The 16,500-nt window shown below is 42.4% G+C and overlaps 1 protein-coding gene across 2 annotated transcripts; it reads left to right on the top strand.

Annotated features, from left to right (window-relative positions):
* The first annotated feature begins 14,685 nt into the window (after window positions 1-14,685).
* Window positions 14,686-16,153, top strand: LOC133905513 (myb-related protein Zm38-like). 2 transcript variants are annotated; one of them, XR_009907632.1, is made up of 3 exons: window positions 14,686-15,099; window positions 15,195-15,741; window positions 15,948-16,153. XR_009907632.1 is itself a non-coding variant. In XM_062347321.1 (2 exons), the coding sequence occupies exons 1-2, from the start codon at window positions 14,837-14,839 to the stop codon at window positions 15,634-15,636; spliced, it is 705 nt and encodes a 234-aa protein (XP_062203305.1). In that variant the 5' UTR covers window positions 14,686-14,836; the 3' UTR covers window positions 15,637-15,792. The 2 variants fall into 2 exon arrangements, 1 of the variants encoding a protein (XP_062203305.1); XM_062347321.1 differs by lacking the exon at window positions 15,948-16,153 and having other exon boundaries at window positions 15,195-15,792.
* The last annotated feature ends 347 nt before the right edge of the window (window positions 16,154-16,500 follow it).

The raw sequence follows: 16,500 nt of genomic DNA, 5'->3' as shown, positions 1-16,500 counted from the left end.
ATCTAGAGGAATACACCGACTTTCCGGTACGCAGAAAATATTCATGTCTTGCATTTCCTATTAAATAAAAAGGTTCAATTCATTCCATTGACGAATCCTTCCCTCTTGAAGTGTATGTGGAAGCCAGCCGGCAACAATCTCTGCGCGTTTTATGTTGTTACTAACATGCACGCATTCAGCCCGGATGGAGACGCTGTTAGGTTCAATGATCTTGAGGTATGAAATTAATAACATATCGATACCTTCTTTTCAATTTCTATACGTGTTCAAGGATTAATTCTTTCTATTCTTCAAACGTAGCACTTGAAACTACGCACAAATGGGTTACAACCTGCAAAAATCCATGCCCTTCAAGAACAGATCGCCGGGTTCCTCTTAGTACATATTATCAACCCAAACGGCGAGTTTCATGAACCGATCGTGCCGTCCACGTGTCACAGATCTTCAAATGACATCATTCCTTCTAGTAGAGAGTATGCGACAAGGAGGAAGGCTACCAAGGGGCTTGACAACGTATTATATTTTACCAAATGACACGATATTAATATATGTCATTAATTACTATTTATTAATGAATGACAAGAATTACTATGTATGGTGCGAAATTGGTATCGACGGGATGGCCTTCCAACGATGATGCGAAGGAGGAGCAAGAAACAGCGGCCAGGAAGCGTGCTCAGGACGAGGATGAGAGGCTAGCCCATCAGCTGTGCGCTGCAGAGGTGCAAGAAGCTACGTCCCGTAAGCGTGCCCATGAGGAGGAGGACGAGAGGGTGGCCTGTTAGTGTGCGGAGGAGGAGGCCGAAGGCTCAAACCGTAGAGGCATTCAGGTGTCAGACTTCGATGTCTTTGATACGTCGGCGAGCCTCGAGCTTAGGCGACGCTGTAGTCGATCAGGCGTGGTCGGGTCCAACGCTCCACCACCATCTCCCCCCCCCCCCCCGCGTCCCCGGATGTACACATGCCAACAGTCGACAGTGCGAAGACGCGGTCCTCATCGCGTGAGAGGAAGTAGAGGTACAGGTAGAGGGATACTGGACTGCCTGAACTCGACCGACTTTTCAGGGGTGACCTGTGAGAACTATTATGTACATATGTGTGTTTGTTGATACCTATGACTTAAAATATGTGATCATTACTATGTATTAATGAGGTGCATTTATTATTGATTTACATTAAATATATATATTATTGTATGCATATATTGAGAGAGAGATGGAGAGATCGAGGAGTGAGAGGGAGTACAGAGAGGACAGAGAGAGGGAGGACGGGAGGGAGGAGAGGCAAAACACTACAGACTGAATCCTTCAGCCGGCAGTGATTTCAGGTTTATCACTACCGGCTGAATCCTTGAGCCGACAATGATAAGGCCCTTCACTGTTCGTTGCCCAGTACCGGCTCCAAAACCGACAGTAAAGATGATTTTAGAGCCAGCAGTGAAAGGAATTTTTATAGTAGTGATATGTAGAGACAACTAATAAATTAGTACATATTAAGGCTATACGGATTCGAACTGTAAACCTTCTCGATAAAACAGATTAAACTGATTATTATCGAAATGATAGGGAAAGAGAGTTGGGAACCAACGGCAAAGAAAGGATAATGGTGCTCCTCCGAAAATGTTCTTTAAGCACATATTTTTCCATTATTAGTTCTATCATTCGAGTGGACTAAGACATCAATCTGAACTATAAGTCCTACCGCTTGGGAATAAATATAATGCTTCCCTAGCAGCTTGCCGGAGAAAAACGAAGCCTTAGATTACTATCGGGCAACAAAACACTCAACCTCATCGAAGGAAGGATACCTACCTATGAAACATGTCCCTTTCTCTTCCACTTGGGTCAATCCTATCGGTCTATTTATTGGGGGTAGATGGAAGTACTGACCATTATGACGTCATGCTAGGGGAAGGTATGTATCGGGACAAGATGGTTAGTGAGGTGGGCACACTTTTCAGTGAGTGAAAGATTATTCGAGAGGCTGAAAGTTGAAACTTTATCATTTCTGTTGAAATTTGATGTAGGCTGTAAATACTTTGCACCCTACTCACAATTCACAAGTCACAACTACACCTTCCGGTCTTCGATTATTTCCTTATAGATGTTTCTGTGCTCCACTGAAGAAGGTACGCGTCTTCCTAAATGATTTGCTTCTTCAAACTCCAAATCTTCGGTTTGACAAACACAATCCTTCCAAGTGATGAAACGCAAATGATGGCGCCACTCTGGAAAATTAAGATAGTCAGTCAAAGTTCCGGAACTGTTCCACTCTTTGGAGAATTAAGAAGAAGTTATACATTAGATGTCTGAAAATAGCCTTCTCTACGGTCAAAACGGATAGCAACCGTTGGATCAAAATTGGACGGCCAACAACCTTTCTTCTACCTCCTCATCGTTGCAATCATCTTCCTCCTTGTGATGGCGCAGCTCGCTCCACCGGCTCCTGCTTGCCTCCGGCCATCTCCGGCGGTGGCCCCACCACTGGATCCAGGGCCGCCGTCCCTCCCTCGCTAACAACTCATTTTCGTCCTCCCCGCTCCAGCACTAGCCCACCAAAGCCTGGCGACGAAGGAAGCCCCTCTAACCTCCGCTGGCAGCAATCCCCTCCCATAAACTCTTAGAGTCCAGGCGTGTTGATACGGTCGCCTCAAACACATGAACTCTAGAAAGCGTAGGAAAATTAAGACAATCAATCATCCTGGATGTAAAGTTAGTTCACACTGCTGAAAAGTTGGCACCGATAACCAGCGCCGTCGACTTATGAACTCTCTTATCACCTCAAAAAAGACAAAAAATGTATCCATGTTGCTGCATGCATTGATCGCTGGATTTGCATCCTTCATGTCGTCCACTACTTAAAAAACTATTTTCAAAGGCAGGTCGTAATCCATTTTCACAGGTGGTCACCAACCTCTAGTCCAAGGCCTATGGAAATGGACGATTTCCACGGGCGCAAAAGAAACCACCTAGAAAACCGATTGCTAGAGGCGGTTTAATTAAGGAACCGCTTGTGGTAATACCATTTTCACAGACGGTTCCTTTAGCAGACCGCCTCTGGTAATAGGTTTCCACAGACGATGCACTTCAGCATCTGCCTGTAGATAGATAGAATACCACATGTGGGTGACATAAGGACCCGCCCGCGATATATATTTCATTCTAAATTTGTAATAGTCATATATTTTATTCCCTCCGGATTTCAACATGTTTTCAAGATAGATTTTTATATCACAGATTTCAACAGCATTTCAACACAGATTTTAACATAATATTTACATCATAAGATAATATTCATCACAAGAAAATATTTACATCACAAGGCAAATCAAAAGTATCGTTTCCTTTCCTACTCACAAAGCCTCGGATAGCTAGCCAATTCACCTTCATGATCAAAGAACGTGTCATTCTTGTGGATTATTTTGTACATGATGAACCGACACATATCATGTTGGATGTTTTAGATATCTTTATCAGTGAACGGGGAGTTAGTATATTCAATCCTGCATGCCTACAATAAAAATACAACTAAAAGAGTTAAAATACTAGTGACAACCGAAAAAAAAGAATATGAAAGTTCAATAATAACTTACGTCCTTAGGGTTTATTGTGTACCTCCTATTTACCCTAAGAAACCGACAAATATAGTATCCACAAAGAACGGTGTCGAAACCTTGCTTGTGGTACTTCAAATAATAATGCAACGTATTAGTTAGTTTAATAGTACTCTTCGTTATAAATAGTGAGATATAAGTATTACAGGTGCATTATTACCGGAAAGTGTGTATGGACAAATATCTCATCCGGCTTGGTTGTATCGTGTCTCCCACCTTATAGCATGTACAAGCCCTATTCGAATGCCAAGAAGTTATTATCCATTCATAAATGAATTATAAGGATTATTTATATGGATATTTTCTTTACATCTGTATAATATCAATGAGATCTTGGTAGGATGATTGGGAGAGATCGACTGAGTCAAGGACCACGAGTTTGCTTCACTTCGGCATCAGTATTATATAAATAAAGTGGTCGCTATATGAATACTTATGTTAGGTTTTTGATCGACCAAGTAGGTGCAAAATAAACTTTTAGGATTAATTGACGTATCAAACTTACTTAAAGTTGTAGGGGGTCATGATATAGTCATTGTCTTGCATTTCTAGCATAGCCCTTCCTATATAGGTCAACATATCAAGCTTGCATGATTTGGCCATTTCTTTTATAACTCTTGCTTTCTTCGTGTTACTCTTCCCCTTAATATTTTCAGCATCCGTCCTCAACTTCACGACCATGTTGGGCTAGGAAATTTGTTGCAGTTGCAGATTAAGGAATCCGACCAGTAACTTCATCTTTTCCGTAACATTAAATTACATTTTACAGAACAAGTCACTAGTCATTATCTACTATATCATATATTGGTAGATATATGAACATAGAGGTAGGCTGTAGGCACTTACAGGCACCACATGCTTATAAGATTGACATCGAGTTTGTCGTGGCGGAATAAAGTGTGCATGTCCTTTAAATCCACCATGAGATAGAAGTCTCCACTTAGAAAAATATTAGCGAGGACATAAGCAGTGATTATCGAGAACTCCACGCGATATGATCTCATGTACCATTCGTGGAATATCCTCATCTCCCATGGACCATCTTGGAGTTGAACTAAGGGTAGAAATGGCTTGCCATTCTCATAAGTCTCAAGAACATCCGGTGTAGACAAAAAATCCAACTAAGGGGAACAAGGGCGAAGGTGTCGTAGGCGGAGAGGTTGGGCGCAGAGGCAGAGATGCTAGGCGCGGGGGCAGTCGTGACGCTGGCGATTTTGACTGTTGATAGCAGAAGATGATATCTCATCTGGGCCACAAAATGAAGTTACTAATAGCGTCGTCATGAATGTCGATACCCTCCGGTGTGCTGATGTCTAGCTTGTACTTGATGAAAAGTGGTTGTACCGAGTTCATTTGTACCTTGGCATAACCGGCCGGAATGTCTTGATTGTGAAACACACAGCCTAGAATGGCATGTCCCTTGGCAACCTCAATATTGAAGTCTCTCTTGCTGGCCGTAACATGTAGCATGCAAGGGGTAACCTCTGTTATATCATCCACATGATATCTCCGGTTATCAACTTTCATGGACTCGACGCTACTCTGGAAGCCTGGGCTGGTTGGTTGCTATGTCGTCATTAATGCTGCCATTTCCTTCTCGTTTTCACACCACATTTTTTTTAACTGGACCTTAACCTATTTTTGTACCTCTTCTGCTAGGGTCTTCTTGTATCTATTATGGGTCTTGTACTGGCTCACGACATCTGGGAACCCATATTTCTAGCCCACTTTTGATCCGATGCCTCAAGTGCGACCGAGGTGTTCCTTGTTCCCCAGGGCCTTGGTAAGCAGGTACTTCTCCCTGTTGGGCTCTAAGGACCCTTCGTTTGTAATCTCATACATGGTTTGGGTCACTTTCGTGGTCTCGGGGCTTTTGAAGGCTAAGTCCTCATCCTCAGTTCGTTCTAATCGAGCATAGACCCAGTTCCAACTTTGCTCATCATAATTTTCCAATGGGTTAGGTTTCCAAGCTTGGGTAGCCTCTTCTTATTAGCTCCTCCATTCAGTAATTTTGGGGGTGTACCTTGTTGTGCCTAGGTGATGGTGGTACTTGTTCTTCTTCGCAAGGTTCTTGAACGATTCACTCAATTTGATAGCTTCAGGTGTGGTCTTTTGCGGAACAAACTCCACCCATTGGTCTAGCATAATTTTTTTCCTATTTCTTGAAGGGTAAAATGTTCTCTTCATGAACTCCTTATTTAACTCACTCTTCCAACCCCAAAAACTCTTTCACATAGTTTTCAACGCATTCTGTTTGGTGGTTTCCTCAGTTCCTACGGGCAATCGGATGGTTCTCTACAATATTGCCCACAGGAACTCCTTCGTCTCATTCGGCACCAACCACCAATTAGTTATTATGATTGAGACGTACGCTTTGACAAGAAATCCGCAATTGTTGCAGCATTTGGCACAGGCCTCACAAGGTGGAACAAGCTCCCCTGCAACCTGAGTTACGATATTATATAAGTGTCGGGCGACAATTTGTTTCTGCTTCGCTCGTCCCATCTTCGTTTCGTCGTACCCCCAGAGGGACCCAAAGTTTCAGGCATAGAAGGAGCAGTAAGTTGTGGCGCAGATGATAGACACGGAAATCTTTCTACCCTCTAGAGAGAAAAAAAGGGGGTTGACGTAAATAAAAAATATTTCCCCATTTAAGAAGTATAAAATGCATTGACTCATCTCAATACCTCTTTGGCGGGATCGTAGTCGGGGCTACTTGCCCAACGTCGGCTCTCCCGCTTGCATGGAACAGGGCTTAGACTGTGCCACGAGCGCTCGCTTTCGCTGTTATCGGAGGAGGACGTCAAGGGCGGGCTTGGGCTCCTATCCGACCTCCTGCTTGCATCCGCACCATCTTGTGTTAGAGGCGCTCTCTAGGGTGAGCATCCTCTGTGCTTGTGTTTTCTTAGGGGTACATGTTCTCTTCTTCCCCATAGTACTTAATCGAGCACTAAATTATTATTTGTGTAGAAAAAACTGAGAATTTATACAATGGTTTATCAATGAAATTTCTCATTCCAATATGCCATTAAAATTTGTTGGACTGTTTTGGTAAAAACATAGGGGAATATATGTTAAAGATTAAGAAAAATAATTTGAAAGAATACCCTAGATTTGTTTCATGTATTTCATGTATATGTAATTTTAAATGCTAGGGACCTACTGACCTAGGGTTTTAAACTGCAAGAAATCTGCTAGTCGTAAGAAACTGAATCGTAAAATTTCATCCAAATTGTTATTCGTGGTCGTTGAGATTACACATGAAAAATAGAATGTTTGTCTTCACTTGTCATTTCTTTGCATTAGTAATTCAACTGAACAGTCAAAACTTTGGGTCATAGGTTGTGATATATAGTCACCAGAGTCCCAGAGGTTGACAGATTTTTTTGTGAAACTTGAACATGTACTGTAATTCATGAATTGCATACCATGGTTGGCTTCATGTAAGCTGCACTGGTGCTATTTAACAAATTGTTTTCATGTTGATGGTGCAATTGCAGACGCGGATGGATTTGTTATTCCTAATTTGTCTAGTCAAGATGATGATGTAACTGAGCCTAGTCTCCCCAAAGCAAAGGATCCTGAACCTTTACAGGCGTTCCAGATTGCTTTTCTGAACTCTTCCTCATAAGATTTTACTTGTCTAGTTGCCTGTTGTAACCTCTCTCTTTTTTTTTTACTTGCCTGTTCTTTACTTCATGGAAATGTAAATTCATACTTGAACAGGCAAAAGATGAGAACATGTACTTGGGACTTCATGGGGATCAGCCATCTCAAGCAAAGCAGCAGGAGTTAAACACAGTTGGCCGTAAGCAGCGGTTCAGGAATAAGCTGAAGGAAGCAGATAAGAAACTCACTGGCAATGCTCAGGAGAACAAGGTGGAAAGCCTGAGGGAGCTGATGGGTGCTAGAGCGAATAGTACATGCATGCCAAAGAGCTCTACTCGTGATTGGCACGACCCACACTGTCACGAATTTGATAGAAAACCACACTAGGTGACTGCCAGATATGGCATCTTGACCTATAAAAGGTTGATAAACTATGTACTGCTGAGGGTGTTATTCACAAATAACATATACTCATGGTCCTAATTTTCCAGAGCCCTGAAACTAGATTCACTAAATCAAACTCCCAGATTGATTCAATAGACTTACTTATTTAGCCCAAAATATGTAAGACAAAGAAACTGGCATACACATAATAAGCTTACACAGTCCCTAACATACCCCTATGCAACTTTCCGTGAATCTAATCACAACTCGCTACACTTTGTTGCAAAGTTTGTCAGATTTCATGCACCTAAAATTTAGTAAGCGTGTCATATTTAACTTCTAACTGATCTTGATCATCTCTATGTTCTTGCAGTGCTATTAAGTCCTATTACCAAGCCGATTGGCTCTACCACTGCTGATTATAGCAGCATGGATATGGTAAATAGTGCGGTGTGGTTCGCCATAGCTCTTGTTTTCATCGCTGCAGTCATCACCAAGGTTGCAAGAGGAAGAACAATGGTTGATCATTGCGGACGTGTTTGTAGCACGATGGCAGCGCTCCATGGGTGGAGCCAGTCCGACAGGGGTTCGACCCCATCCCGCATATCCCCTATTAAGACCTCCAATGAAGATCCGGGTAAAAGGGACCGTTGTAATTAATAATAATAATAATAATAATAATGATGATGATGATGATGATGATGATGATGGTGGTGGTGGTTGACCCGGCATGCAATAGGCCGCCTCCTCCCCCTGTGGTCACTGGCATTTCTATCATTGGACTTTTACATACGCTTGTTGCAAAGGGTTTTCAAGAGATGATCCACGAACAATGCACAAAGTTAGGGAGTGTGTTCACAATAAGTTTCTTTGGGCTAAAAACTACATTCCTGATTGGACCAGAGGTCTCAGCTCATTTTTATCAAGCAATGGATTCCGAGGTTAGTCATGGTAATATCTTTGAGTTCACTGTGCCCATGTTTGGCAAAGAAATTTGGCTATGGAGTGGATATCAAGATATATATACAACTTTTAGTGAGAGGATCGCAAGAACAAATAGCCGAGAATTTTGTTGGCAAAACGACCATCAAAACAAGGTTAGGCGTCATCTGAACTAGTTTTTGGAATTTTGTTGTGTAAAATATTCAGTGTTTCTTTCCATTATCTAAAAAAATCTTGGAAAAATCACAAAAATTCTAACACATAGTGGTATAGCTACTGAAATTTTTGTGGGGGTCACTTCTATGGAAAAATCACATCTTGTAATGTCATGTTACATAGTTACCTATCACACAGCACATACTTTTGGGAATTTGAAAAAACAAATGAATATAGCGAATAGAAATTGGGTCAAAACAATTAAATAAGGAATAGCATGCAAACATATAGTGGCAAAATTGTTCCCAATTTCATGATATAACTAGCAAAACATTAGCACACAAGTTGACAATTAGATAGCCAGCAAGTATACTTAGTGTTTCTAACAAAAGTTAAAATTTTTGATAGCATTTACTAGGTTCAATATTCATCATAAACATATCACCTGCACATAGAACAATATATATATATATACATATATATATATACATATATATATATACATATATATATATATATATCACATCTTGGACCCCTCGTGTCAATTAAACACACACAACGGCCTCTATGTATCCTACACACAACGGCCTCTATGTATCCTACACCACACGGATAACGCATAGACAGTTGCCCACATATTGACCACTGCTGGACCCCTCATGTCAATTAAACACACACGAGTGACCTCCGTGTGTCCGACGTCACATGGATAACACATATGTAGTTGCCCATGTATTAACCACCCCATATCGTTCTGTGCGGGATGTTTCCAAGCAAGACGCGCCTTGGGTGCACGACAATGATTTGCATCACATGGCAAGAGGTCTACAACTACCATTGTATGGTAGATGTTCATACATCCGTGAGAACGTATTCACTTACCGAGAGGCAATGACGACAGAGGGCTCGAGGCGGACGGCGCCTCAGCAGCGCGTGAATCAAGGAGGACGGCATGGCGCGGATTAGGGAGGATGGTGACATGCTCAGTGTAGGCTGTCGGGACTTTGGTTTATCGACAACGAGGTGGACGGCGTATCGGCAGGCTCGAGGATCGGAGGAGGCCCCTCAGGCATCGGTAGCACGCGGAGGAGGGAGGTCGGAGAGGGCCTTCGACCAACAGTGCTCAAACTCTGGGAGGATGGCGGCATGCGGAGGCCGCTCGAGCGTCGGTGGCATGCGGAGGAGGGAGGCTGGAGGGCACCAGGAGGAGGGTCTCTGGCGCGGAGTAGGCGTCGGTGGCAGAACGGAGATCGGAGGGCAACAGAGAGGGCATCAATGGTGCCGACAAGCGCAGGCATCCTGTCAGCGCTATCTAAGTTTTTCAATGGGGGCTAGGGTTTGTAGCAAAAATGGTCTCATTAGATCATGATTGTGATTTTGGTGATTAATGACAACATAGTCAATGAGATTAACATATTTGTTAAGCATATATGTTAGTAGGTCTCATGGATGCAATACATGAAGAAACCACTGCAGCTGAGACAAAGTTGAACTGAATTGGAGAAGTCCTAGGAAGATTTGCCTCACCGGATGGTCCGGTGCTCTGGATATTTGAACTCACCGGAGTATATTTGTCAAATGGGAGAGAGGCCTAAAGATCTCACTGGAAGGTTCGGTGTTTGAGTAGAGTGCTAACCGACGTAATTCTTTCAGAGAAGGTGTTATGCTGAAGAATGAAGGTTAAGCCTCACCGGATAGTCCGGTGATCAGTGGGAGTTGCATCGGAGCATTTCCAGAGAAAAAGATGAGAAGGCTCAACTCATCGGATGGTCCGGTGTTGACAAGGATGAATGCATCGGAGCATTATTACCAAAGAATGATGCAGCCGTTGAAGATCGAAGGTTCAACCCATCGGATGGTCCAGAGAAGGAACTATTGTACATTTCTACTCAAGTTTGATGTAAGGGGTGGTGGCTATGGACACAAACGCGCGTTTTAAAAATGGTGCAGAACTCAGGGGCGAGAACTCAATCTTCTAGGCAGTTTTTGGCCTCAAAAAATTCGCCTAACCCAACAAAGTGGGGGGGGGGGAGAGACGGATGTAAATTTTTTGTAGATATCTGTAGAGTAAAAAAACGTCAAAATCAGAGTCTGTATGCAAAAAGTTATGCATGTTTTACCAAAGGTCAATCCATGTCACCTGTCAAATTATAATTCGACAAAAAAGTAGTCATTAGTGATGGGTTATAACAGTGACCCATCACTTATGACTATCGTAAGTTATATATGACCTTCGGTAAAAAATGTTAAAATGATTATATCCGATTTCCATCGAAACAGACACGAGGGTGAGGTGGTAAGGGGAAACACACGGGAGCGGAGGTCGTGAGTTCGATTCCTATGGAACACAAAGTTTAAAAATAGTATGAAAAATAGCATGTGACATGTGACGAGTGGTGATGGCCCCTGCGTTGAGATGGTTTGGATGAAAAAAATATATTTTTGACATTTTTCGTGTCCAAAAATCATGAAAAACGTTCATCAGTCATACTGTGACCCGTCACTTATGACTTGTTACAAGTGACGGATCACAGTTATGACCGTCACTTATGACCTTTTCCACGTAGTGCTTATGGATATTGGCACTACTACATAAAAGACTATAACTGCTGGTTCAAAAACTGCATTACTGCCGGTTTTTTAATGGGCAGCGAATAAGCATATGTGTTAATCTATGATTATCATTGCCAGTAACATTATCGTTTCTAGCTACGAACCGACAATGATACTTAATCTATGATAAAATTAAATGAATAAAAATTTAAGTATTTAAGTATTAATTTAACCAAGATTAATATTATTAATCACTATAATAATAGAGTTTATATCACAATAATCTATTACTATACACCAAAATCTAACGTCATGCACGCCCACGCGCAACAAAAAAAAAACATAAACCTGCGAGCGCAAAAATCCTAAAGGCATGCGACTACCGAACATGATACTTAATCCAGGACAAGAAGTCGTCGTCGTCCTCATCCTCAGTGTCGTTGCCAGCCTCCTCCAACAATGAGGAGCTCGACCGAGGTTTCTTCTCTTTGGCTCATTGACGAAGAAGTCTCACACCTCATCCTCGAATAGGGACCCCACCGAGTGGCCAGAGCCCAAGGTTGTTCGTGCCTTGTCCGATGACCGCGCCTACGGGGCCTCCTCCTCCTCCTCCCCAAATGACAACGCATGTGTGGGAGTTGTGGCTGGAGAAGGCGGTGGTGGAGGCAGTGGTGGAGTCTACAAAGATGGTAGAGGTGGTTATAGGAGAGAGAGTGAGAGCGAGACGAACGAGTGTGAGAGTTGATCGAGTGTGGGAGCAACATTTAAAGGCATTGGGAGAAGTCGAGCAGGCGCACGCGTGAAGATGTATGAATTTTTTATATCTCTGTTGGTTCTTAATTAAATACAACCGATAGTTATACCTATTATCACTACCGGTCATTAAAGACACGTCTTTTGATGAACTAATATCATTGTCCTGCAGTGATACATCACCGTCGATTCTAGCTATGAACCGACAATGATAATTTGAATACTGCTGGTTTGTATCATTGCTGACAATGTTAATCACTATCATTGTCATTTTTGTTGGCTCAGCTTTTTATATGCAGTTAGAGCTTCAGAACCAATAGTGATATGCTATTATTATTGATTATTTTAAACTAGTACTCCCTTCGATTGTAAATGTAGGTCATTTTAGACTTGTGTATAAGTATTAAGAAAGTAGATCAAATGACCTTATTGCCCTTTATTCATTCTGTATTGAAAAAGATAACTCATTAATTTGTAAGAATTGTAGTATTTATTGAACAAGGATAAGAAGGGAAAAAAAGTGTATAGAAGTTTGAGAATGACTTATATTTAGAGAATAGTTAAGAAGGCTAAAACGATCTATATTTGTAATCAGAGGGAGTAGTAAAGAGGGAGCGCTGTAGTAATGTAGGACCTATGAATTATAAGTAGCAATGGAAGAACATATAATGTGTAGTAGTCAGTACCTCGATCAGAGAGTTAAGCAAGATGCCCATTTCTTCATGGAACGTTGGACACACATTTCTGTATTCGTTCAAATAAAGGTCCAGAAACGAAGACATGCCAACTCCGGCAGCGCACACGGTTTCGCGTCTTTTCGTCCCTACAAGGCTGCTCCAATTCGGCAGGTTTATTCTTAAAGAAATAAGGGCAGGTAAAGCTACCAACCAAATAAATTAACCTTAAAAAGGTCTGGGGAGTGGGAATTCCAATGCCAAGAATCTTCGCCTGCTGCTGCGATAGGTACATGATCATATGCTGAGAAAAGTAGTCGATTAGTAATAAACAAAAGGGAGTACTCCAACAATTTTGATTCTTTAAAGAAGGTAGTCGATCAACCAAAGAAATTGCAATTCTTAATTGGATCGCTTTTGCCTACTTTCATACTTGTTTCTTTTCCCTCTAACAATATATGCTTAGATTAGGGGTGAAGCTACATATAGTTTGGATGATGCATTGGCACCACGGTGAAGAAATTTTTTACTAGAAATCTGCTTAGATAGATTATAAATTTGTGTATGTTGTCAGATTTATAGTAAAGTGACACTAGGGTTATTTTGACTCAAGCTTCGGCACTCTTGGTTAAGATTAAGACATGTTTAAGCTTCTAGAATCTTAACAAGGAGAGGAGTTAGTGCTGTGTTATGGTGACAGAAAAATGTGGTCGATTAAAAGTAGGGTAAAGGGAGCACTTTAGAGAGACAATGCATTCTGGACATTGCCAAACATGTTAGCCCTGCACAACCACCAAATATTCAATGTTTTAGTGGCGTCGTTACTACAGCTAGCTTTTCATTCTTTGAATTTATTACGGCCCAATTTATTCCTTTTTGGTTTTCATTTCCTCTAATTGTATTTCTGGCATAACACATTGCTTTAGATAATTTAGTTTATGGAATAGTTTACAAACTTTAAGATGCTAATTTGGTATACAAAGTAGCATTTAAACAAAGGATGGCCAGACAAGTATATATATGTGTTGCTAAACCTTGAGGCTTTTTACCATTCTTGAGAAGAAGAAAAATATATAACTTGTGGGTAACAAATTTTGATACGTAGGTATCAAATCTCGGTACTCTATAGGTATCTTATGGTACTTCTAAGAACCGTAAAAACACTCAAACTTCTCACGAACAAGTAAACTTATTGGAAAACAAACATATAATGGTACTTTACTGTTAAATCAAACCATGCAAACAGTACTGCAGCGTCGTTAACACCCCTTGTGTTATTGTGTAGACCTAACACTAACTGACAACATACACCCAAAACACAAACTATAAAGAGGAGGTACTATTAATTAAACAAAATAAAATTTAAAGAATCATAAAAGAACTTGGACAGCAGAAAAAGGAAGAGGCACCGGAGAATCAGAAGCACACCTGCAAAAATGCTTGGCTGAGGTGGCAAGTCTTCCATTCGCTACCGAGAAAACCCGAGGTGGGGCGTGAGTGGCAAATGCTCTAGCTGCCCTGGGTTAGAGTTTTAGGCGTGTTTGGATGCCCTGTCGAGCGCGTGCATGCACCGGCGGATGCAGTATCGTGCGTACAAATTGATAGAGCGCGTTGTTTGGTTGCCGTGACGCTCGCGCTCCGTTTGCACATGCTCGTGCGCGTATACGGCCGGATGTTGTATGCGCCCATGCGCCCAAATCGGTCGCAGCTCACTCGTCAGCGACAGCGAACTTCCTCATACAGTCTTAGATTCAACCTACCAAACACCAACCAAACACTCTTCTTTTCTAAAATATAATTCTCCCAGTCTGTTTCTCCTCATCCAATATATACGATACAGATATACAAAACACTATACAGACAACAAGCACATCTTTAGAGGAACAAGAGATACGCACATATTTAGTTGTTAGGATGTACGTGTGTGATTATATAAAAAAAAGATCATAAGCACACCCACCTACCAAACTCACCTCCGGAGCTTCGCAACCATTCTTTCTCTCTCCTCATACCCACTCGGTCAAATGTCTCTTAGTGATCCGGGTCAGTGGGCCTCCTTTCTCTCTCCTCCCTGTATAAACATCTCCACTCCCTCTCTTCTCACAACACTCATCACCAGGTACTCGGTGCTGCGATAATTGCATCGTCTAACATGGGGAGGTCGCCGTGCTGCGAGAAAGCGCACACGAACAAGGGCGCCTGGACCAAGGAGGAGGACCAGCGGCTCGTCGCCTACATCAAGGCCCACGGCGAAGGGTGCTGGAGGTCGCTCCCCAAAGCGGCGGGGCTGCTTCGGTGCGGAAAGAGCTGCCGGCTGCGGTGGATCAACTACCTCCGGCCGGACATCAAGCGCGGCAACTTCACCGACGAAGAGGACGACCTCATCATCAACCTTCACCAGCTTCTCGGAAACAAGTACGTTACAGATCGATTAAGCTTGTGGATAATTAAAAATGATCTGCTGCTAGATACATCGTGTTCTTGGTTGATTCTTATGGTGAAACAAACAGGTGGTCTCTGATCGCCGGAAGGTTGCCGGGGCGGACGGACAACGAGATCAAGAACTACTGGAACACGCACATCAAGCGCAAGCTCGTCGCCCGCGGCCTCGACCCGCAGACGCACCGTCCGCTCTGTGTCGCCGCCGCCCCAGCGCCAAGTAGCCATCACCAGGACCACCTGGCTGCGCGGTCAAGCTGCTCGCCGGAGACCAGCGGCGCAGGCCACAGCAGCGACGACGACAGCGTTTTCGCGCTGCACCTTGGTGGCATCGACCTCAACCTGTCCTTAAGCCCGCCGAGCCACCCGTCATCGCCGCCACCGACAACGAGGCAAGAAGCAGAAGAAACAAGCGACGAGATTATACCTAAATTAAGAGAGTCCGAGCTACTCGTAGAAAGAGAGGTTATGCTTGTGCTCGAACCGCCTGGCTTACAACGCGCCGAGGGATGAAGCTGCAGCTATATATGGCTAGATCTTCTTCTTCCATGCAGCCGATCGACGAGCTCAGGAGATCATGAGGAAGTCGATTTCCTCCATGTTCTCTTAATTTTTGTAGTTAAGCATCTTAATTTGATGGCTTATCTTTGTGCTTGTTCTTCATCAAAATTTGTGCTACTTTGATCTTTCATACCTTTTCATGCATCCTGCTGTGCTGGTGTAGGACTATATATACTATCTGCTTCATTTCATAGTTGGCCTTGCTGGCTTTTTCTTCTTTTCGGTTAAACTCACGCTCTTTTTGTTCATTACTTGAATCACAGACGCTTCTGCATCATCCTCTTGGCGTTTGGCAAAAAGCAGAAGCTCTTGTCGAGTCCCATATAATAACAAAATATTTGTACATAACAACATACTCCCACAAATCCAAAATGTAAGTCGATTGAGCCATCCTCACTCTATGCCAATGTAAGGGCCTGTTTTTTTAGAGCTCTCCCTCATTTAACTTTTTTTTGGAGAAGTGATTAGGTAGGAAAAGTAATTTTGTAACTGAAAATGATTCTCTAAGGTAAATTCTTTAGATTAAATGGTCATGGTGAATTAGGAGAAGTTGATTTTTTTTCAACTCACAATATATAATTCATTTCAGGGAATCATTTTCACGAAATCAGTCTAGGAGCTGAAAACTATAAACTGTTGTTTAACAGAGCTCCTAATAATTCCACTCTAGAAACTGATCTAGGAGCTCTGTCAAACAGAGTCTAAATCATCGTTTGAGGCATCCTCACTCTCAAAATGCAAATTGTTACTTTCCCTACAAAAATTAAATCCTTGGCCGTTGTGAAGTAACTTAAAGAATTCCCTACAAAAATAAAA

This window comes from Phragmites australis, chromosome 22 (assembly GCF_958298935.1).
Source record: "Phragmites australis chromosome 22, lpPhrAust1.1, whole genome shotgun sequence".
In the NCBI taxonomy this organism is placed as follows: domain Eukaryota; kingdom Viridiplantae; phylum Streptophyta; class Magnoliopsida; order Poales; family Poaceae; genus Phragmites; species Phragmites australis.
The sequence above is the reverse complement of the archived record's forward strand: the minus strand, read 5'-3'. Positions and strand labels throughout refer to the sequence as shown.

Coding starts and splice junctions, on each gene's coding strand:
- LOC133905513 (XM_062347321.1), top strand. CDS start 14,837: ATGGGGAGGTCGCCGTGCTGCGAGAAAGCGCACACGAACAAGGGCGCC. Junction 15,100..15,194: donor CACCAGCTTCTCGGAAACAA/GTACGTTACAGA, acceptor TGAAACAAACAG/GTGGTCTCTGATCGCCGGAA.